Genomic DNA, 23,414 nt, shown 5'->3' on the forward strand with positions numbered 1-23,414 from the left:
CTTGGAAAGCACAGTGCGTTGCATAATGCCGGTTCCCAAAAGTCAGCTTCGCCTCTGTACAGAAATGTTACTTGGTGAAGCATATGCAAAAGTATTGCAATGAAGCATAACAAGCGTGGGAAGGGGCTATTGCCACGGGACACAGTATGTATTCCTTAATTATACACGTGTGCACCCGGTATTGCTTGTCACAGCACAGTATTGCCTGTCACAGTACTTCAGAGTGTTTTCAAATGTGCCTGTGGCGGTTTGAGCCCCTAAGGGCAGTAAATGACATTCATTTATTTTTTCCAACTGGCCGATTTTTGTAACGTTTTCGCAGCCCCTAGGGAGTTTGAAAAATTGGCTGTTGGCTGTGCAACTGACTAAGAAGATGCTTTAAATGGTTAGTGGGGCGAACGAGTGGTGGAAGGAGGACAAGAACAGAAAGTACCTGCGCATTGAGGAATGAACGGGAAAGGAAGCCTGCTGGCGCCGTTTTGAAGGAGCTTCAGCTCAAAAAACAAAGTGTTTGCTGATGCCGAGATGCAGGTGTCCCTCATCTAAGCCAAAATAAGCTCTTTAAAGCAGTGAAACACAACACTGAGGCATTGTGTGGACAGTTGTCAGGTCAGGACAGTTGAGATTGGCTTACGAGCAGTTGAGAGAGAATCTCAATTGTAACTAAGTTCGGGCCTTGTACCACTGAGCTTGCTATCAATTGATAGAAATAGTTCATATTCGAAAATAATTGCTTCTGTATGCATCTCCTTTTTATTTGTGTTTGAGAATGTCCGACTCCATTTGCAATTTTCTTCGAAGACATTTTATTTGCTGTGCATTTTACTTCACTTCTATTTTCTTTTTGAATAACATAAACGCTTCTCCTTAGTATTCAAATTGGATTAGGTCGTGTTTAAAAATTTTTTTCATATGCTTACTAGAGAGTGACAGCATCGGGCAATATGGTTTCATCCCATCTTGACATAGAACATAGTTCTTCGTCACTCAGGGAATTTCGCTAAGGCACTCAGGGAAAACCTGGAAAACTCAGGGAATTTGGAAATGCCAACTTGGTAGACACCCTGTTATCATCAGCACCGAAATTGTCGAAATTAATTTCTAAATAGTCCAAGATGCTCGTATCATCTGCTAGGTTGAAGTCTTTCACAAAAATAGAGTCCTTCTTTGCTTTAGCTATTTTTTTTTATTATTTAATTGTTGCAAACACGAGTTTATGGTCAGAGATTCCATCCATAACAGTGACCTCAAAACACTCTATTTTAAGAGTTTAAAAATAAGTCGAGAATGTGGCTTGATGTGGCAGGAACTCTAGTAGGCGTATTAACAAACTTGTTCACGTCACATAAGAACGCAGTATTAATTAATAATTCTGAGTGTTTGTTATGACCGCCAGTAGCTACATATTGGTCCGGTCAATGTTAGGCAGGTTGAAGTCCCCACCCAAAATAAATTTGCCTTGATCACCCTTGAAGTGCTGTACATAGTCGCAAAGTTCCTCAAGGAAAGCAAGATCAGCATTCGGAGGCCGATACCCCACACCAACACAACCCTATTACCAAGAAATTCGGCCTTGCAGAACAAGCTTTCATGGGCCGGTATGCCTGGCAATAAGGTTGTTTTTATGTGTTTTTTAACCACTATCGCAACTCCACTGCCACGAGTTTGTCGATCACATCTAAAAATTTTGTATGATGGGGGCACAATTTCGCTGTCCTTGACATCAGCATGTAGCTAAGTCTCGGTAAGCAATGCTATGTGAGGATCGAGGTCGAAAAGGAGGGTTTCAAAATCGGTCACCTTGTTGACAATACTTTGGTAATTTAAGGATACAAGCCGTAATGGAACAACTGTTTAGGTTTGTCACTTAGGTGCGTTGGCGCCTTTACGCCTAGTGGCTACTCTGCTTTCCTTCTGGATGCCAGAATCAACCAGGACACTCGAAGCGGTATATATAAATATACACAGGGTGTTTCCGCTAACTTTAGCCAGAGTTTTAAAATATGCTGATGCACTCTAAGACAATGCGACCAAATGCATGTTGCTCACTTTTGTACGTAGTGTGTCACGCTACATTTTGTATTTTGCTTAATTATATAATTCGTCAGATTAATTAACCAACTTCTGAAGCAATGAACCTAGGAAAAAAATTCCAGTCAGAAAGTTGCAGAGCAGTTTGCAAAATGTCAGAATAAACAGTTTGTGTCTTTCTATCTGTTAAGTATTAGTATTTTTCAGCTTACTGATGATGCCCATGAAATACAAGAGAACACCACATGACATGCCCGCTTGCACGTCATGATTGCACTGCTTCCAAACGTTCCATACACAAACAGCCATAGGCTGCTACCGCTTAAAAGGTGATGGGGCAGCAACGTAGGCGTTGGCTGTGCCATTTACGCGTGATGTGCTCCCTTCCCGACAGTTCGTTATAGTGATAAGCAGATGCAGCGGTTATCGCTTGTGCTGTCAGAAGCAACAGGTCCATCATTTCGTGATAGCTGTAAGCAAATTGAACATCCCTAAATAAACTCAGTTTCCAGAAGGCTGAAAATGGTAGAATAACAGTATCCTAAATGGCCAGGTGCAGTCTTTCATTGAATTTACGTTTATTTTGCATGCACTTTCACAGCAAGGGCTCGAAGAGGTCACCTTCTTCAGTGATGCAACACTGGGATCTTCTGAGAAGGTTTGCTGTCACTGCCTTGAGCACCGTCGGTAAAATGCTGCAACACAGTTATCTTCTCCTGTAAGGCTTCTGGACTTGTTTTTATCGGGTAAACGTGATCCTTTATATAGCCCACAAGAAATAAGTCAATAGGTTAAACATGATTACAAAGACGGCGCCGAATAAAACAACACACGAAGAAGGGGGACACGAGACAGCACGTAGGCGCACTAACAACTGAGTGTTTTATTTCTTGACATAGTAATATATAGCTGCTGTCAAGGATCAAAACAACAAGAATAAACAGGGCAGTCATCTGCATCGCACAAGGAAGCCAAGATACAGAATAACCTTTAAGTGTCACTCTCAAGATACGCCACTTCCTTTGTCGAAAGCGAAACTGAGGCTTCACTGATACAATCAACACTGCGCTTTTTTATCTCAAGCGCTTCCAATATCTCCCTAGTCAATTGATGGTCAGCTCTGTACAGAACACTGGTTCTATCGAAATCTGGGATGCACTTGTGAGCCTTACAATGCACACTTATATGACCGGAGAGCTGGTTTTCCATCTTATATCTATGCTCATGTAATCTGTCATTCAGACATCTGCCCAATTGGCCTACATATGAAGAACCGTACGACAAGGGGACCGAATAAACTACTTTCTGTACACATCCTACATGTTTCTGACTCAGTTGTTAGTGCACCTACGTGCTGTCTCGTGTCCCCCTTCTTCGTGTGTTGTTTTATTCGGCGCCGTCTTTGTAATCATGCTTAACCAACTAGCCCACCAACACATGCTCAAGTCAATAGGGTTGAGGTAGGGTGACCTTGCCGGTCACAGGACTGGCCTGTTTCTCCCTATTCATTGCCCTGGGAACGTAACATCAAGCCAGGCTCGTGCTTGACTGCAGCTGTGGGCTGGGGCCCTGTTGTGCTGATACCACATTGCATCAAGCCAGGCTAGTGGCATGTTGCAGCAGAAGTCTTCAACCGGCCCTTTGAGGAACTCGTATACCTCTTGCTGGTCGGAGTGTTGGTAAAAAACACTGGGCCAATGATTGTGCTGTCATAAATTCTGCACCAAACATTAAAGAACCGCTGATATTGGTGGCAGGATCTTTCTAGCCAGTATGGATTTTGCTCATTCCAATAGTGTGTGTTGTGGATAGTATGTATTTACTTTGCAATTTCTGGAAAAGTTCGCCTCGTCAGTCCAGAGTACCTTTGTGAGAAAGTCAGAATCCTGCTCTGTCTGAATCAAAACCCAGTTCGTAAATTCGAGTCTCTTTTGGAGGTCCCTTGACTCCAGGCATTGATGCAACTGTAGATGATAGTGGCACAGTCCCGAGTAATCCATCAATTTCCAGGAAATGAGGCGGACCTCCTTTTGACTCTCAAAGCTCAGTACTTCCCCACACAGCCATCGGAGCCTCTGCCACCCTACACAGGCACCCCAAATGAGCTCCTATATGAGGACATTCATCTACATGAAGTAACAGCGGCGATAATGGGCTTGAGACGCCACACAGCCCTGGGAATGGACCAAATCACCAATAAGGCACATGTCGATCTTGAAAACCCCTCGCTACTAGAGCTTACCGCTCATCTTAACGAAGTATGGAGGGAAGGAAACCTTCCCGAGGACTGGAAAATGGCCTAGGTTTGTCTGATACTGAAGCCAGGCAAGCCACCAGCCATTGAGAGCCTACGACCAATCTCCCTCACTTCGTGCACATCGTTCGTGCACATCTTAGAGCACATCGTTCTCAACCGACTACAACATTCCTGGAGGACTCGGGGAAGCTTCCAACAATGATGATAGGTTTCTGTCCACACCTCTCGACTCAAGACACCCTACTTCAGCTGAAAGAGGATGTGATTGTACCAACGACACGCAACTCCCCCACGGCTATCCTCACCTTAGATCTTAAAAAGGCGTTCGATAACGTCAAGCATACAGCAATCTTACAGAGGCTAAACATGCTGGGCTGTGGGGCCAGGATGTATTCCTATATCAGAGATTTCCTTTCAGATAGAAAAGCCATCCTAAAGGTCGGGGACCAAGCCACAAGCCCCTTCCTACTGGGTGGGCATGGCACACCACAGGGCGCAGTGTTATCCCCTCTCCTTTTCAATATCGCCCTAATAGGCCTTCTGCCGCTCCTCGATAACATCCTGGGGATCAGGCATGGCCTATGTGCCTACGACATTACCATCTTGTCGTCCAGAGGGTCCATCGGGGTAATGAAGAGCCGCTAGCAGGAAGTGGCAGATGTGGTGAGCGACTATGCTAAGTCATGTGGCCTCAGCTGCGCTCCCCAAAATTCGAGCTACTCCTGGTCTCACCGCGAAAGAAGCCTGCATCCGACTCGCCCACTATCAACATACAACTGGAGGGACACACCAGCATTCTGTTTCAGAGCGTAAAAATATTGGGAATGGTTTTCCAGTCGGATCGCACCAACACAATATTAATTTACAAACTTAAGAATACAACAGCCCAAGTTATCCACATGATCCGGCCAGTTACAACCAAGGCAAGAGGCATGGGGGAGGTGGACACGCTTCAGCTTGTCCAAGCCTTCGTCGTGTCTCGAATAACCTACGCTATTCCATACGCACTACTTAATGCAACGGAATTCAAGAAAATCAACACAGTGATCAGAAAAGCATATAAGCAGGCGATGGGCCTGCCGATCAGTACCTCCACAGAAGGCCTACTACGACTAGGAGTGCACAACACGGCTGTTGGTAACGGAAGCGGGGAGGTCCATCCTCTTACGCCTGGAGCCTCTCTGCCCCTCTCAGCCATCTGCCGCCTCAGACTGCGAGCTTACACCTTGCAATCCGGAGCAACATCACCATATGTCCTCTACCTCGCAACATGCATCCAGTGCACCACGCACAGCAAAGAGAGGCCCAGGCCCTGGCCATACACAACCAATACAGTACTTTGCCCTCTACAGCCTACATGGATGTGGGGTCTTACCCCAGACGTGCAGCCACAACAGCCACCGTAGTCGTCAACAAAGAACATCGGAGCAGCATTTCGCTCACCCGAAACAATCCCCTCCAAGCCGAGGAAGTGGCCATAGCCCTCACGCGCTCCTAAACAGAGGTTGAGGTCATAGTGACCGACTCCCAACAGACGTGCCGCCACTTTGCTAGCGGCAGAATTCATACCACTAAGCTCCAGATCATCAATCAATAGCCAATAACGAGATCAGTCATGATCATCTGGGTGCGAGCTCATCACGGCATTCCTGGCAACGAGGTCGCCAACCACGTGGTTGCCACGTATATACGTGACAATATTTGACCCACCGAGCCGATGCCGAGGAATCTGAACCCGAGCGCATGCACGCTCCACTCTCGTACCAAGACATCACACAACACTACAAGCTAACTCACAGAACATATGCACCCCCACACAAGTCGCTACCTAGAGAGCAGGAGCAATTCCTCTGAGCTCTACAGGTTAATACATTCACCCAGCCAACCAGAAATCACCTCATAGCCCCTACACAATTCTCTCCGCAATGCCGCGTCTGCGGAGAGCCCGGGTTTCTCAGGCACATAGTAGGGGGTTGCAGAGCGGCACCATTAAATCCTCCGAACCCTTACCACACCAATAAGCTTTGGGAGGGAGCCTTGGCCAGCTCCGACCTCAAGGATTAGCAATGGCTGATTGCGAGGGCCCAGGACGCAGCCCAAGCTCAAGGCATTCTGGAATGAGGACACCTCTCCAAAGTGTCATTTACCTAATAAAAATGTCTATTCTTTCTCTCTCTGACGTAGTAGTTCTGCGGAAACCCGCAAGGTGGAGAGAAGTAATGAATAAAGGGAAAATCGGACATCCACCCGTTCGTAGCAATTGGGTTTCCTTTGTAGCAGTTGCTACGAACGGGTGGATGTCTGGTTTTCCCTTTATTCTTTCTCGCTCTCCAGCTGTTTACAAAATCCTCCAGGCAGTTGAGTTGGACACACCGATCTGTGCGCTCATGCTACGCGTGCTAGCGTGTGGATTAGCCGCCATGAATGGCAAAACGTTGTAGCAAACCTCATCATTTCTGACAAGCTCTCTGCCTCTTTCTTGTGAAGCTGCCGGTTTGCTTCAGCGACTCGTAGCTGTTGAATATTGTCATTGGGCTCGATCGCGTACCCAGGCACCAGCTTCGAAATATTCTTGCAGCCTGCAGTCTTTGTCTGCCTGTAGCTCCTAGGGCAAGGTTCATGTCTGCTTGTTCCTCGTTGGAAAAAGGCATCACAAAATTGCTGGCGCTTTAACAGCTGATGTATGATAGTCTGTTTATCACTGTCTGGAACTACCAGCACCACTACCTCCATCAGTGGCTTATGCAGCGCAAGCGATAATGGTTGCTAGCTTAAATCAAACAGCCAATGCTTGCATCTTTGCCCTGTCGCTTTTCAAGCGGCAGTGCACCTATGGCTGTTTCTGCATGGAATGTTTGAAAGCAGTGCAATCACGGCACGCAAGTGGGCATGTCACATGGTGTTTTTTTTTGTATTTCGCAGGCATCCGCAGTAAGCTGAAAAACACTAACACTTAAGGGGACCCTGAAACGATTTTTACGATTTTGTACAAACATAGCGAGTCGTTAGAATAGGTCCTTCTGATCATACATTGACACATCTAAGTGCTCCACTTAAAGCGTGTAATTTATTATAATGTTTTAAAGATGTACATCGCTGCCGATCGCAGCACACTGCTCGGCAGAATTTTCAGCCGCTCCTACCCATATGACGTAAATCACCCAATAGACATCAGTATGGCGAGCTATCCGATTGGCTGCCCAGGGTGCATCATCGATAATTTTTTCCCCTTTATGGTGAAGAAGTTATGTTCGTAATAGTTGGACTGTTGGTTAATTTGTTTCTATAAAAGGAAAGTAACAAAAAGAGAACGCACAAGAACAATTTCTCACTACACTTATTAAGCACTTTCGGCACACAGTAAGCATCGTCTGCTTGTGTTGCAACGTGCTCCATTTTGGCGAGAGCTCCGTGGTCAAGAGTCTGTCTCAGTCTTTTCGCGAGCACTATGATTCAACTTTGTTGTGTTGTGGACTACAAATGTAGTGACATTGTATCCCTCTGCAAGGCTGCAGACGTGCAGACTGGCTGCAGCGCATTGGACTGCCGCTATCCGATCGGCGCCAGGATTTGTGCGTTTACGGCTGTCACTTTACACCGGAAGATTACTAACGCAATAGCATTTCGAGAGTCCGGTATTAGGGTAAACGCAAGCGCAAGGGAACAGGGCCTGGCAGACACCATGCAGACGATGTGAATGGTCTGCACGGTGCAGCCATCTGGTATCACAGAGTTCAACCACACACAGTAGCAGTAACGAAATGTATTCTTCTTTGCTTCTGGTGTAAATTTTTCGCAGGAGTGTAATCATTAATACATTATTTTTGTGAATGTTTAAGATGTTTTATACTTAATTAGAGCAATATTAGCTCTTTGTTTGGCTGGTGAAGCTCTGCGCCAATGGGTGGCTGGACCGTGGAGACTGATCAGGCAGCTCACGTACATCTATGCTAAAGTTCCTTCATCACCTTGAGTTTATGCCTCCACCGTTCCGTCGAAATGCCCAGCTCGCCTGTGGTTACCAGAATTTCAGACACGTTTGGCGCTGCGACAGAATGCTCGCAATGCACGCTGCTTCTATAGCTCTCGCTTGGGGTCGACTGCCAGGAAGCTGGTGGAGAGTTTGAAGAGGCTTCGCGCGCGCACTCCTACAGAATGGGAAGTCGACGACATGACATGCCATCATGACGCAGAGCCAGTGAAGGTGGAGATTAGCCCCAATCACTCGGCGAACGAGTTGAGGAGAAAATGCATGACTGTGGAGGAGGGTAACTTGTAATCGTCCGTAGCTCTCTTAATATGAGACGTTTCACACAAATTGTTGTGCAAATGATTAACCTTAGCTGTACCCTACGCATTTACAAAATTTGTCCGAACTGTTTCAGGGGCCCTTTAATAGATAAAAAGACAAACTGTTTATTCGGGCGTTTTGCAAACCACTCTGCAACTTTCTATTTGGAATTTTTTTCCTAACTTCGTTGCTTCGGAAAATAGTTAATTAATCTTGATTAATTATCTAATTAAGCAAGATATAAGAAATAGTGTGACACACTACATACAAAAGTGAGCAACATGCATTTGGTCGCATCTTCTTAGAGTGCATTGGCATATTTTTAAACTGGTTAAAGTTAGCTGAAACGCCCTGTATACAGTGTTTTATGAGAAACCCTTCTCATTGTATGAAATTTTCACTCGCCCAAGACCATGCACTCCATTTCAGACCAATCTTTCACAGCAGCTTGAGTGCTGTCTGATCTCTTGAGTTTTTGAAGACCATCTGTGCAAATACACTCGTTCATTATTGTAAAATGCTGTACACTATCATACTGTGTTGTATGGTATTTTATTTGCATTGTATGTTACATTACTGTGAAGTACTGTACAAGTACTGGTGCGTGATTTTGTAGTGAAGCCATTTCCCGATGATAATGCATTTTGGCATTTTTCACGTTTGTGAGTGGCCGCGTTTGACACTCTGCCCACGGCCAGAGCGGAGAGTTTCTTGACAGCTCAAATACGCGAAAAGAATCGAAAGGCATTAGCTTTGGCAAAGGCATCACTACAGAATCGCGGCCCTGTACAAGTACTGTACAAAGCATGCGAGGGCTCCACAGTTCAAGATACATGACTAGGCAAACTTGCTTACAGAATGAAGCTGATCGAGCATGACAATCAACTGCTAGCTTGGATGTTTTCTAACCTGACAAACATTGCTTTAGGAGCCTAAGAATGCAGCAAGATAGGAAATATGCACTTGCTGCAAGGAGTCAAAATAAATTATCCCTGTACCATAGGCAGATGCTCATTTTCACATTTGCAAAACTACAGCTTTCCTGCATTGTATGGGAATCACCATGGTTAATAATATGTGGCTAGAACGAACAAGGCTTTTATACAGCAGCCAGAACAGCTTGAAATAATTCATCATACTTTGGTAACATCGCAAATAGACACGGACAAAAGGAAGAAACACGACAACACAAGCACTGCATTTCTTCCTTTTGTCTGTGTCCATTTGTGCATTTGCCACAAGTACGATTAATCCTAACCAACTTGCCCACCTTGCTATCTTGCTTCAGCATCTTGAAAGATCGGATCCTATTCTTTTTGGTTGGCATTTTCACCATTTGTTTCCTTCAATGTGCTTTCTCCCTACCAGACGAGATGTCATCAAAACAAATATTTTATGGCTAATATTTATGCCACTAAATCTGAATTTTTTGATTTGGTCAAATTTAACAAAATGTCACCAATTATTATTTTCATTCACACTTTTTGGAAGTTTTATTGAAATTTCACATAAGAATTTTCGAAAATTTAGTGCATTTATGTCTGCTTTAATTCTATTTAAAACACCTACAATTAGGCTGCAATGTTATGTATTGGGGTATATGTTATGGCTAATATGTCTTGAAATAAAACAATAGGAGTACCAAAAATAAGCATATTTATGGCAGCAAGGAAAGGGGAGGTTTAAAGGAGCACTGTCACACATTTTTGAAGTAGTAGAAGCTCCAATAGACATTTCTGACACAAATTACACTTGGCAAATAAGTTTCAGGTTGGGAAAAACAATTTCTTAATTTGATGCTAAGGTTGTTTGTGAGATGTTGGAACTAGTGTCTTCGAGGTTCAAAAGGTTTCCTTATGCCCAAGGTATGTTTGCACTTTTTGCTGTCTGAGTCTCGTTATTGTTTGTTTTGTTCTTTCTTGAAATTGCAAAGTAGTTCACTGCTAGAATTTTTTCCTGTTTTCTTGAGTCATCTTATTAGGGCCCTGTTTCCTGTTCTCGTGTGTGATGACGTCATGTAGTAGAGTGAAGTTGTGGTTCTCAATGTCTGCTTTGCACTGTAGTAATATTGTAGCCTCATAAAATGTCATGACTGTTAAAGCCTCGTGCAAGTATTTTATTTGTATTATTGTCATTTTTACATATAGAGTATAGCCATTGTTTTCTGGTTGGGCTGTGTCCTTGGTTTCAGTGTGAGTTTGTCACTTTGAGCTAGATGCACATGAAATTTTAACTGTGACATTTTTGGCTTGTTATTGCATCCAAGCATTTTGTAATACTCCCACGTGTCTAGCAATTTAACGGTCATTGTGGGTGCTGCCAGTTATTGATTGCTCTTTCTGCTTGTGTCCCGCTAGATTGATAGTTCTAATCGAAGGTGTGTTAAAACCAAACAAATGTCCTCAACAAACATCTTGACTGAGCATATTTCGGAAAAGCATGGTTCATCCCATTTCTTGTAGTGGAACCTAACACTAGTATATAGAGAACCTATTTTGGTTGCACCACAGATGTTGTCAGATGAAATTGAAAGTGTGGCACAGATCTCTTTACTTAAATGGAGCTCAAAGATACTTCAACATGTGGAAAACAGTCTACATATCTGAGAACGTGTGATAAAATGCCTTATGTTTTTCCTGTAGTCGCCCTTGCCTTGTCGCTGCTGTGCTTACTGTCATCAGCCCATATGTCTGGTGCTCATGCAGTCTTTGTCCGTGTTGTCTGGCCTGGCTCTTTACTCATTTTTCTCATCGCCAGTTTGGCCGCCGAAAGAAGCGGGCTCGACGAGATGATGACCGGGCAGCCAGTCCCCCCTCCCGGCGATCAGAAAGGGAGGATGAAGAAAAGGAGAATGATGACAATGATAAGGAAGAGAAGGAGGAGGAGGAGGAGGAGGAGGAGGATGATGATGATGGCGGAGGTGATCTTTCCAAGTATGACCTGAGTGGCTGGGATTCTCCTCACAGGTGAGGGGCTGTAAATTGCAGCCTTGGCTGCTTGACATGGGATGCACCTTGCCAGGCAGGCAGTTTCACCTTTACTCAGAACAGCTGTCAGGATATGAAGATGTTTTGACAGGTCCATAAGTTCCCCACATCGATGTGCATTTGGTGGTGACACTACAGCAGAGAGAAGTTTAGGCAGTCAAGCAAACAAGAGTATGGTGACATGTCCTTGCCTTGACTGAAGGGCGTGTGAAGGTTCAAGTGTGCTCTACTGCTCGACAGCCTGTGTTCAGCTACCCAAAGTACATTACTTTAATCACAAAAGGTCTTAGAATGTTTTCAGAGATAATTAAAAAAATTGAGGAGCCATACCACTCTGTGAAGGTTGATCACCAGCGAAGCTATAGCACATCACACAGGGTAAAACAATGGTACATGTATTTATTTTCATCATTTGGTAATGATAGTGATGACAGCTTTCTGATTACTGCATCGTAATGCATCTTGATTTATTATTATTATTATTATTATTATTATTATTATTATTATTATTATTATTATTATTATTGGCGGAGTGCTTGAAGCCTGCTCCACCTCCACTATGAGTCGGCCCGGCATTGCACTACCTCCAGGATTGGCCCACATTTTTGCCTACGAACAAGACAAATGCATTGCGGGGTAGAGTAATACAGCCTCGCTGTAAAGCTGATGTGTGTTAGACTTGCCACTCATTTCGTGGCTAACATAAGTTTTGAAAGGTAAGTGTTAAGGTAAGGGTTGACGAAAGTAGGTAAAGGTACTTCAACTCAAAGAGCAGTTGAATCTCGTTGCAATGAAATTGTTTGTACCTGCAAAATAATTTCCTGTAGTGGGAATTTGTATTGAAAGTGGTAATAAATAGTCATGAAAAGGGGAAAAAAAGAAGTCCAGACGTTAGGATGGATAGTTGGGCGTGTTGGTTAAGCATGATCTGAAGCGAAGGCGCTAAAACGACGGAGGACAAAGAAGAAACACACACACACACACAGTTGGAAGTGGCGCCCTGTGTGTGTGTGTTTCTTCTTTGTCCTCCGTCGTTTTAGCGCCTTCGCTTCAGATCAAGTCCAGACGAGTACAAATTTAACGCGATAGCGTTAAGCGCCCTGTGTTGCAGAAAGTGTAGTGTCGGCACTGACATTGGCGTCCTGTGAGCGAAAATTACCATATATATATTATATGGCACTAACATTCTTCTTCTATCACAAAAGTTGCTCATACCTTGTCTTGCATTCTTTTCAATGTTATTCCTCAGAATTTTGAGCATGACAACCCACACACGTCATGAAACAAAATACTGGCAGCGCATGTCTTTTATGTTAAATCTTCTCAGACCGAAATATTGAAAGTGCGAAGCAATAACAGATCGACCCATGCGGGAGGCCACATTCCTACCAGAAAGCTTGCCTTTGTGCATAGTGTTCACCGCCAGCGTTTCCCAGTAATCACAGGTGGCTGATTATATAGCCATGAGGAGAGGGGAACGAAAAAAGAGGGGCACTGAATATGTGAATGCGCACGTGCGAGAACACTGAGGATAAAGGGAATCACGCTTAATCTAAATGTAAAACTTATCTAAAACCATGCTTTCATTCGTGTATATATTCAACGACGAGGTACTGACACAGTTGTCCCCTCTTTTCTTAATCTCGTTGGCCTCCAACAATTCATGCGCAACAGAATCTTTACTTTTATACATGATCGTCGTATCATGAAGCCTTGCTTTACATATGTACTTGTTCATCCTCATTCCCGCAGGCCTTGCAATGAAGCGGCAAGTTTGAACCATATCCATTTTTCAATGAAAGCTTATGCTCCCGCAGGCGTTCATTAATACATCAGCCAGTTTGGCCGATATACTCTTTTCCACACTTCAGTGGTATGTGGTATGCTACCCCTTCTTCACACTTAACAAAAGGGTTTGTATGTTTAATAGAACACCCTATTTTTTTAGAGTCATCCGGACCAATCAGGCAGCACAAAGTAGCAAGTTCTCGCGGCGCGGAAAAAACCACAGGAATTTTGTATTTCACGGCGACGTGTTTCAGATTATGCGCCACTTTATGAGAATATGGTATCACCACCGCTTTTGCTTTCTTTTCGACTGTTTGACCTTCTTCACTTCTCTTTCTTTCTTTTTTCAGTTTTTTTCAATAACACCTCCGAAACTGCGCTTAAAACCAAGCAAGGAAAGCCAGCCTTCCTCTACTCCAAAATCTGGTCGTCAAAGCTTGCTTGTGCCTTATGACAGCACAATTTTTTCAGCGCAGATTCGAGGCGCATAGTGGCAACTGCTCGTTTAACCCTTTCGCTGTCGGACCTTTCTGGCCGTGACGCACCCCCAGTGTCGGCTTGGTTTCAGGGAACGAGCATAACAGGGAATGAACATAGCAATTTATTTTTCATTATGATTGGTATACAAATAACATAGTCAATGCAATATGCACATTTCAGTGTTCTGCAGCTGTTGTTAGTAAACATCATCATCATCATCAGGCTGACTATAAAATCTGTTCAACATCCGAATCTGACGATGCGGAACGCTCTTCCTCGCATGCGACTCTGTCCGAGTCCGAATACGAGCTCGGCTTGTATTCTGAATCGGAATTGAGCCACCGCTCCAATGAGCAGACGAAGGTCCCACGCGCCGAGCCACCTGAAAGTAACCACGCGCAGGGACGATGCGCTTTCAGTCGCCCGCACAACGGAGAGAAATGGGACGTTGCGTGATCAAGAAGACGGAGGGAGATGGAAAAAGGCTAAATAAAGTTCGAAGGGCTTTACGTTTACTGCTGCAAGTCGGAAGCGAGGGTGCGGCGAGAGAGCGAAAGCAGCAATCGAATCACCTTTTTTGGAGAGGCAACGGCACGTGCGCCTGAACTTGACGCGCCGTAGCAGACACACCAACAGAACAAAAATAAGAACCTTCAAACCAGCGGAGATGGCAGAACAACCCTTGAACCCATACCCACACGCGCGCGACGCATGATCCAGCGAACGCAGAGCCACCGCGCCACTCAGCAAAGAGAAAGTGGGGAGTGGCAGTCGCGCCGTACTCTTCAATACATGGATTAACACAGGTCGGGGCGAATGTACGAACTTGTAGAAAGAGTCAACAGATGGCGTGGCCAATTCCAGGAGCGCCAGCTTTGCGCTCAGGCGCGAAATTTTGAACGCACGATAGAGAACGTACCGGTACGTCAGTGACACTGTGGGCGGGAAGCGCGATGACGTACCGGTACGTCCGTGACAGCGAAAGGGTTAACAGTCTTGGAGTGTGTAGACTCATACGGCAACAATTCGTTGCGTGCACGGGGTCGGTACATCCAGCAGGAGCCTTCGTCAGTAAGGGTTATGTCAAGATCTAAAAACTGCAAGCTGTTATCCTTGGCTAGTTCGAAAGTAAAATCTAAGCCTTTTCCTTGCTGTTTAAAATCAGTTAAAATGCCCTAGTATGCGAGTAAGTCATGGGAGATTGTTCCGTCAGTAAAATTAAAAAATCGTCAACATACCTAAAAACCTTGAGCACTTTGCCTCCGTCGAACACCTTCGATAGCGCTCTGTCGATGCCCGCAAGGAAAATGTTGCAAAGTACGGGAGCCACGCACGAGCCAATACAAATTCTATTCTTTTGCACATAAAAGTGGCCTTGAAAACACACAGCTGTTGAGCACAAACAAAACTCCAAGAGTGCCATGAGGTTATCCACGGAAATTCCTGCAGTATTCTGAAAGGATACCTGCCCATTCATCTCAATGCAGCTCAGGATGGCAGCTAACAATTCTTTTTGCGGAATAGAATAAAAAAGGTCAACAACATCTATTGAAAACAAGCATCCTATCGATTGGGACTCAGGTAAAAAGGCTATGATATCAAAACTATTCTTTACCATGAATGGGTCATCTATAACGAACGTGTTAAGCTGCTTTAGAAGGTAGCGGCTAACGTTGTTTTGCCAGGAAGCTCTTCCTGTCTGTATTTCTTCTTGTGTGTCGTCACTTCAGCGCTTCACCTATTGAAAGCTATGCACCAACTAGCCCCTCAACGTGTTTTGCTGCAGTACCTTTCCCAGTAAACATTATGGTTACATAAGCTGCAGTTGCCGAGAGTCGTGAGAAGCAGTCGGGGATCTTTGAATGCTATCATGTTCCACTCTTAATGGCGAAGCTTAAGCATCCTCCAGATTATTTTCTTCAACTGCGAAGCTTTCTTTCTGAGAAACTCATATGGGTTTCCTTTGTAGCTTTGTGCTACAGTCAGATGGACGACAACTTTCCCTTTCATTTTATCCACCTTGCGGGTTTCAACAAAACTGATTTGCCAAAACTGGTAAAAGAAAAAAAAAAAACGCAAATCTTGGCCAGTGCTGCATGGAAAGATTTGTTTACACAGGTGAGCCAGTGCTCACTCCTTTCTATTTTGTGGCTGAGGCACTGCGGTGCAGTTCTTAAAAGAAGCTTTAGCTCAGGGGCTCCTAAGTATGAGGGAGAGAAATCCTTTTTCTTGGCAACCACTGCACCCAATTTGATGAGGTTTGTGCCATTTAAAAAAAGAAAGTTAAAATCTGGTGATTGTTGGCAGCTATTCTTTATTTTGGCCATCAATTCTGAATAACAATTTTTGAATATCATAAATTTTCAGAAAACAAAAGAATCAAGTGCACAACTCTATAACTCAGCAATAATAAATATCACAATATTGTATAATGCTACGAAGAGTACATCTAAACCACACAAAATTCATGAAGTATATGTGGTTCTTAAGTACACTACTAATATGTGAGAACTGTTACAAAACCCTTGTAAACATTGTAATGAATTCCTCTAAGATATAAATTAATATTGCTATGTGCTACTCAAAGAAGATGATGTCAACCCTTGGATTTGGCGGGACATAACCATAAGCGGCCACTGCCTGATCTGATGATGACAATGTGGCTTCCTTCATTGTTGGCCAGTGCTTGCTACCCTTATAAATACACTCTGTAAATAGTTTCCCTACTTTTCTTCCACATAACATTTATTTGCTGGAGGTGCGGTGTACTTCTGATGTCGGAGCTTCGCAGACGACGCCACCTCAAATCTATTGCCATGCCGCCAGGTGAGAGACACGCCGCCACCAGCTACACCTGCGACCACTGCCCAGTTTATTGCCCTCTCACAGCCCCACGATCCCAGGACCTTTTCCGGGGCAAACAGCATTGATGTGGTTTAGTAGCTTAGCATGTATGAGTGTGTCAGCCAACAGAATGGCTGGGATCCAACTACAACGCTGGTAAACATCATATTGTTTTGGATCCATGAGGACAATCTCACCAGCTTTGACACGTTCAAGCAGCAGCTCCGGGACCTTTTTATCAACCCGTTTAGTCGACAGTCTGCTGCTAAGAAACAACTGGCGGTGGTGCGTACCCAGACGTCAACTGACCCAGCCTTACTTGCACATACAGGACGTGCCGGCCTCATGTCTACTAGCTGACCAGAATATGTCCGACGCTGACAAGATCACCCACGTTTTGAAGGGTATCGCGACGACATGCTCAATCAACTTGTCTTCACCAACGAGACCGCCATTGACAGTGTGACGAAAGTGTGTCATCATCTAGAGCAAATGAAATGCTGGCACATCTTGCTTCAGTTTGAGCGTCTGCCAAATAACGCTGCAACATTTTCCTGCGAAGGAACTTCTTGTCAACCATTCACATCAGACGACATGACTTGCATCGTCTGACGCAAACTCAAGGCTGCCTATCCGGCTTCATGGGTTCTCTGCTAAATGGGTTTCAGTGGTATACATGCTTGTGTTACTTAGACGACATAATGGTGTTTTTGCCTACGTTTGATAACACACCTCGAATGCCTCTCAGCGATTCTTGACGTGATCCACTGTGCCGGACTTCAGCAGAACTCATTGAAGTGCCATTTTGGCCATCGCCACATTACGATCATTTTCCATATTGAAGATGCTACCGGTGTGCAGCCTCACCCAGAGAAAATTCAAGCCGTGAAAGACTTCACTGTGCCCAAGTCTGCCAAATATGTTCACAGATTTGTGGGGCTCTGCTCTGATTTTCTCCGGTTTTTTAAGAAAATTGTGGTGATTGCGAAACCGCTCACAGATCTTCTTAAACAAGACGCCCGTTTTACCCGGGGTCCTCCAGAAGCCGCGGCTTTCTCCAAGTTAACCTCACTCCTCACAACTTCTTCAATGTTGGCCCACTTCGACCCATCAGCCCAAACTGAAGTCTGCACTGACATGAGTGATTACGGAATGCAGTTGAACTTTGCAATAATGAAATCAATTAATCAATTAATCAATATTTATTTTTGACAAAACAAATACAAGATGGGTATAAGTACACATTCGGAGGTCCCGAAGTAACAACTGTCGGGGGGACCTCCTAACAAAACATGAAAAGGGGATAGTAAGATCGTGGCAAACAGTGAGTCAATGTCATATATTATACAGTTTCTACATCGGAAATAAACGATAAGATAGGAAAAAAATCTGTTAGCAATATCACAGGTATATTCACATAGTTAAAAAGAAGAAAAATAATTGAATAAATCTTAAAAATAACATGCAACAATTCAAACGAGGATAAATGGCACGTAACGCTAACAACGAGGAGAAGTATCAATTAAGGCAAAATTTAGTAACACGGTAATTGAAAAGTACATTGCGTAATGTTAAAGTGAACAACATACTAATTAATTCAAGGTTTGTTAAGTTATGCTACGCGTCAGTTAAAGTGTTCATGAAATGCTCCTTCGTTCTACGCTTGAATGATAATAATGTAGATGTCTTCATGTCAGATGGTATAGAATTCCAAACAGAAATGCCTGAAAACGCGACGGTAAATTTCCCATAGTTAGTTCTTGCTTTTGGAAGAAGAAGATTGAGTTGAGCTGAAAATCTTGTGTTGTTATAATTGATAAGGCTAGAGCGATTAAAACCTGGAATATTAAACTCGGTATTTATAAGACGAAACATAAGTAGCGACAGCTTATGATTGAATAACATGCGTAAAGGTAAAACATTTAGGGAACGGAATATTGGAGCAGAGGGATATGTATGCGATTGGAATGCAATTAATCGTAATGCCTGCTTTTGCAAAACTTCTAACTGATGAAGATGTGTGGTATATGTATTACCCCAAGATGACAGGCAGTATGAGAGATGACTGTGTATATACGCGTAATATAAAGACATGAGAATGGTTTGCTGGAAAAAAGAGCGAGTTTTTATTATGATGTGAATACCAAATGAGATTTTTTGAATAAGTGATTGAATATGGCACTGGAACTTTAGGTTTTCATCTAGTACTACACCAAGAAATTTAGTAGACGTGGATCTTGCAAATACATTATTATTTAGAGGCACTACAATAGAGTCAATGTGCAAAGATTTAGAAGAATGGAATACCATAAATGTTGTCTTAGATGGGTTGATGGTTAGCTTGTGTTTTACACACCATGAATGAACATTCGTTAGGTCGGCGTTAAGTTTATCCTGCAATGCAAATAAATTTTTATCAGATGCGAAAATGGTGGTGTCATCAGCGTAAAGAAGGCAGTGCGCATGTGTTAATATTTCTGGCAAGTCATTAATGAATATGAGAAATAAAAGTGGCCCAAGTATTGATCCCTGAGGGACACCTGTATTTACAGTTTTTGATGAGGACAAGACACCATTAAGTTCGACTATATATTGTCGGTCAATTAGGTAGTTGCGAATTATTTGTAAAGGCGGTCCAGAAATGCCATATGATTCAAGTTTACTTAAAAGAATACGATGGTTAATTGTATCAAACGCCTTGGTGAAATCAATAAAGAGAGCACCAACTAAGAGGCCTTGATCGATGGCTAATTTGACCCTCTCAGTAAATGTAATAAGCGCTAATTCAGTTGAAAAATTGTCACGAAAACCAAATTGATCAGGAGTTAAAAGATTAAATTTGGATAAGTATTTAGTTAAGCGATTATGTATAAGTTTTTCAATGACCTTACTAAAGAAAGACAAAATGCAGATAGGACGATAATTGCTCGTGCACTTATGGTCACCTTTTTTAAATACTGGGATTCAACGAGGAACGTGAAAAAATTCGCTTTCGCAAGAATTTCGTTGTTGCAAAATTAGACAGCACAGGTAGGTAATGCGTCACAGAAGGAAACTTTACTGTCAAGATTCCGTTAGCCTACTTTGGCAAGCTTGCAAGAATGAAGAACCACATCGCCTACAGTATAAAGTGCGCTGCATGCGTCGATCAGCAATGGCAGCACTGCCATGGAGCAGTATACTCGGTCAATTGCTTTTGGAGAGACGATCACTTTTGCGAGATCTTGTGTAACTCGGCACCGGACGCTGAGCAACAGCGCTGCACGCATGCAGCAGCATTTCTTCAGTGCACGCTGTCGCATGTAAGCACTGACGCATCTGGTGCCGAGCGCGAAAGTGATCGTATCTCGTATACCTGAAGGCAGTCGTTGGAGATTCTGGCCCCTTCACGCAAATCTACGTCAGTTGCCGAATCTGCATGAGATGCCTGTCGAGTGGCACCAAAATCAGCATTCTTGAAGCAAGGAATGCGTATTCTCAGACGATCGCTCAATCACAGCCCGATGCATGGCACTTCATGCTGCAGCTGCCATATCGAGCGCCGTGAATAATTCCAAGTCGGTGGGGCGTTGAATTGCTTGTTTTTGTGGCATTTTCCTTGCCGAGGCACGCATTATAGGTGTGCAAAAAACGTCGTCGCATGTCGGTAGCAACATGCTGCTCTTCAAACGAGTGATAAAAAAAAACAAGATGGCGGCCATGACGTATTTCTGGTGCGATTGCTTCCGGCACTTGGTTGTTGTTGTAAACAAACATGGCGACACATGCGTGTAATGTGGTGGTATTTTACGCCGTTTTAGTGCAAAGCAACCACATTTGAGCACATTTTAGAGCCTGTTAGCCTTTCGCGAGTAGGTAATATGCGGGGTTACGATCTGACAAATTTCGTTGATGTGAAATTGTAGTATAGCGACATTTCGTTGTCGAGAGACACGAAATGCATTGAATCCTATGGCCATTTGCCTGGGATACAAAAATATTTCGTTTTCGCGAGAATTGTGTTATCATGGGTTTCGACTGTAGTTCATGCCTTTGCCTAGCGCTAACGTGGAGCGAACTGTATCATCGCTTATGCCAGGAGGCTGCTGTCTGCACCGAAGTGAAATTGCTCAATTACAGAACGTGACTGCCTCTCTCTTGTATGGTCATATCATATTGACCGCTAATAAAGACGACGACAGGGGAAAAGAACACAAAATGATGACATGGGCGGTAACTTTCAACTGGCACACACACACACACACACACACACACACAGTAAAACATTGTTAATTCGAAGTCATCGGGACCGCAAAAGATCTTCGAATTAAACGGGTTTTCAGATTACCCGAACACAAAAAAAAATGCAACCCAGGCAAAAAATTGCACTGCAGGAATGTGCTACGTTTATTCGGTGATTTTTGGATTAAATAAAGTAATCAAAGATGCTGGTTTGCCACGTCCTGTAGTTCGAGGCTCCTAGGGTTATGTTTTCTAGTTGGCCAACTACGTGCAGCATTTGAGAATTTCCACCGTGGCACTCAATAAAACTGCGGATAACGTTCAGCGATCCTATAACTTCCCCGAGAGTGGCTGCTCGGGAGGGCTCGATAGCATCGTCATCATCGCTGTCATTGCATATGGTCGCATCAGTAGTAGCTTCACTCTCCAAGTCTGACTAGCATGTTTGTTGATCATTTTCAAAGTTCAGATACTCAGCGAAGCCAAGTGCACGGGATTCGCTATCCTTTGCGCAGAGTGCATTGATGCAGTTGCAATACTTGGCTCCTTCTTCATCAAGTGCACATGAATAATTAGCATCGATGGTGCTTTGCTTCGAGAAGCTAGCGTGTTCAAAACACTGCATGGTCAAGGTGGGTTCCACTTGCTTCCATGCATACACAATAAGACATATGGCCCCGAGGAGGTCGATGGAGTACTCCTTGCCATTGTCGTAGCAAAGGAGCATGCGCTTGAGCAGGTGGTGGCAGTAAATCTTCCTCGTGTGGTGAATGACGTCATGGTCCATTGGCTGCGAGATCGACGTGGTGTTCAGAGGAAGAAATACCATCCTGATAGCTTTCAGGTGTGGGATGTCACCATGCGCCGGGCAATTATCAACAACGAAGAGTACATTCCTGCCTATGGCCGCAAACTTGAGGTCAAGCTGCGGAACGTAATCTTCAAATATTGTGCTTGTGATCCAGGCTTTCTTGTTGTGCCGGTAGATAAGCTCATCCCGTGGCGACAGATGTGCATTTTTAAAGCAGCGAGGCTTCCCACTCTTTCCAACTACGAGTAGCGGCAGCTTGTGTTTACCGCACATGTTCGAGCCAAACAGAACGGTAATTCTTTCCTTGCCCTGCTTTCGACCCTTGACCGCGATGTCCTTCGCTGCCTACATTTTTGTGGGCAGCATCTTGTAAAAAAGGGCTGCCTCATCAAGGTTGTACACATCGTCTGCACCGTACTCGCTAAGCAACGGAGGCAACGTGTGTTTCTTCTAGTCATCGACGACGCTCTCGTTTGCGCTGCCGCTCTTGCCACAGACTGCTACGAAGGTCAAATTATTGTGCTCTTTAAAAAGGCTGAACCATCCATTTCTACACTTGAACTCTTCGTCCCCAAGTTGTAGAGCCAAGTCGTTGGCCTTTTCCCGCAGTATCGCTCCATTGACGGGAAGGTGGGCTGCGTTTGCCTTCTGCAGCCAGCAAAGTGAAGCTGATTCCACATCTTGGTACATGGAAGCCCGTACTCATGACCACTTCGAAGAATATGACTTGTTGTAGGCCTCCAGTACCTTCGACTTGTTCTTCAATATTGTGGACGACGTCCAGAGGGGCACGCTGTGCCTTTCAGCCAACTCGGTCTTGGAACACATGTTATTACCTGCTTCTTGGATCAAGCAGAACTTCTGCTGCAGCATTAAAGTCTGATACTTTGGCATCTTCGCTCACTGGCACTTCTGCACAGTTCAGAAAAAAAAAAAACACCACGCTAGCTGCAACACTCCTAACCACCGTACACAAAGAAACGGCACAGACCGGCGTTGCACGCACACACATCGCTGCAGGCACGGAGGGAGAATGGGCGAACAGCAGCCAGTGGCAGTGGCACGGAACATGCTCTGACATTGCGACCTCTGCGACTGCAAGGAGCGTGCAGAATGGGGGACGAGAGCACGTGACAAAAACCGGTATGCCCTCTGTGTTGCAGTGAAGCACGTCTTCTCATCTGCAGGCGTGCGTTTTGACGGTGTTTGGGGCGTACCGTGGACTGATTTTTGTGCTAGCAGTACTACGAGTCAGGCGCTTTGTCTATGAATAATCGCGATTACTATGTGGCATCGCCTCGCGGCTCCAAATGGCCTTCGTTTCGTCGGGTTTGCGGTGAAATGGGAATCGGAAATTGCTGCATAGCACCCCAAATCTTCGATTTAACCGGGTTGGCCTAGGTCACCGGTTCGAATTATCCGATCAGATTTACATTGGAAAATACAGACCGCCAAAAACCTTCGAATTTTCAGGATTTCGAGTTAACCAAGTTCGAATTAACAAGGTTTTGCTGTACATGAAGTAAACAACTAGGCCAAACTGGAGTTCTTCTGAAGCTTGTATGGTGAATTGCAAAATTTTGCCCATATCTATTCGGCCGACAGTTCACAGTAGTTTCCGACCACCATGCCCTTTGTTGGCTCACCTCTTTGAAACATCCTACAGGTAGAATCGCTTAATGGGCACTGTACCTGAAAGTGTAG

At 44.3% G+C, this 23,414-nt stretch overlaps 1 protein-coding gene across 3 annotated transcripts in view; it reads left to right on the plus strand.

Moving 5' to 3' along the window:
• The window catches only part of LOC126539588 (zinc finger Ran-binding domain-containing protein 2-like), a 113,415-nt gene that overhangs the window by 52,386 nt on the left and 37,615 nt on the right, over positions 1-23,414 (plus strand). For all 3 annotated transcript variants that reach the window (XR_008614329.1, XM_050186475.2, XM_050186474.3), the window contains exon 5: positions 11,337-11,545. Coding sequence is in view for 2 of the 3 variants with exons in the window: in XM_050186475.2 (XP_050042432.1) it covers positions 11,337-11,545 (209 nt within the window). In the remaining variant the exon portion in view is untranslated. The remainder of the gene's footprint in view (positions 1-11,336; positions 11,546-23,414) is intronic.

This window comes from Dermacentor andersoni, chromosome 11 (genome assembly GCF_023375885.2).
Source record: "Dermacentor andersoni chromosome 11, qqDerAnde1_hic_scaffold, whole genome shotgun sequence".
NCBI lineage: Eukaryota > Metazoa > Arthropoda > Arachnida > Ixodida > Ixodidae > Dermacentor > Dermacentor andersoni.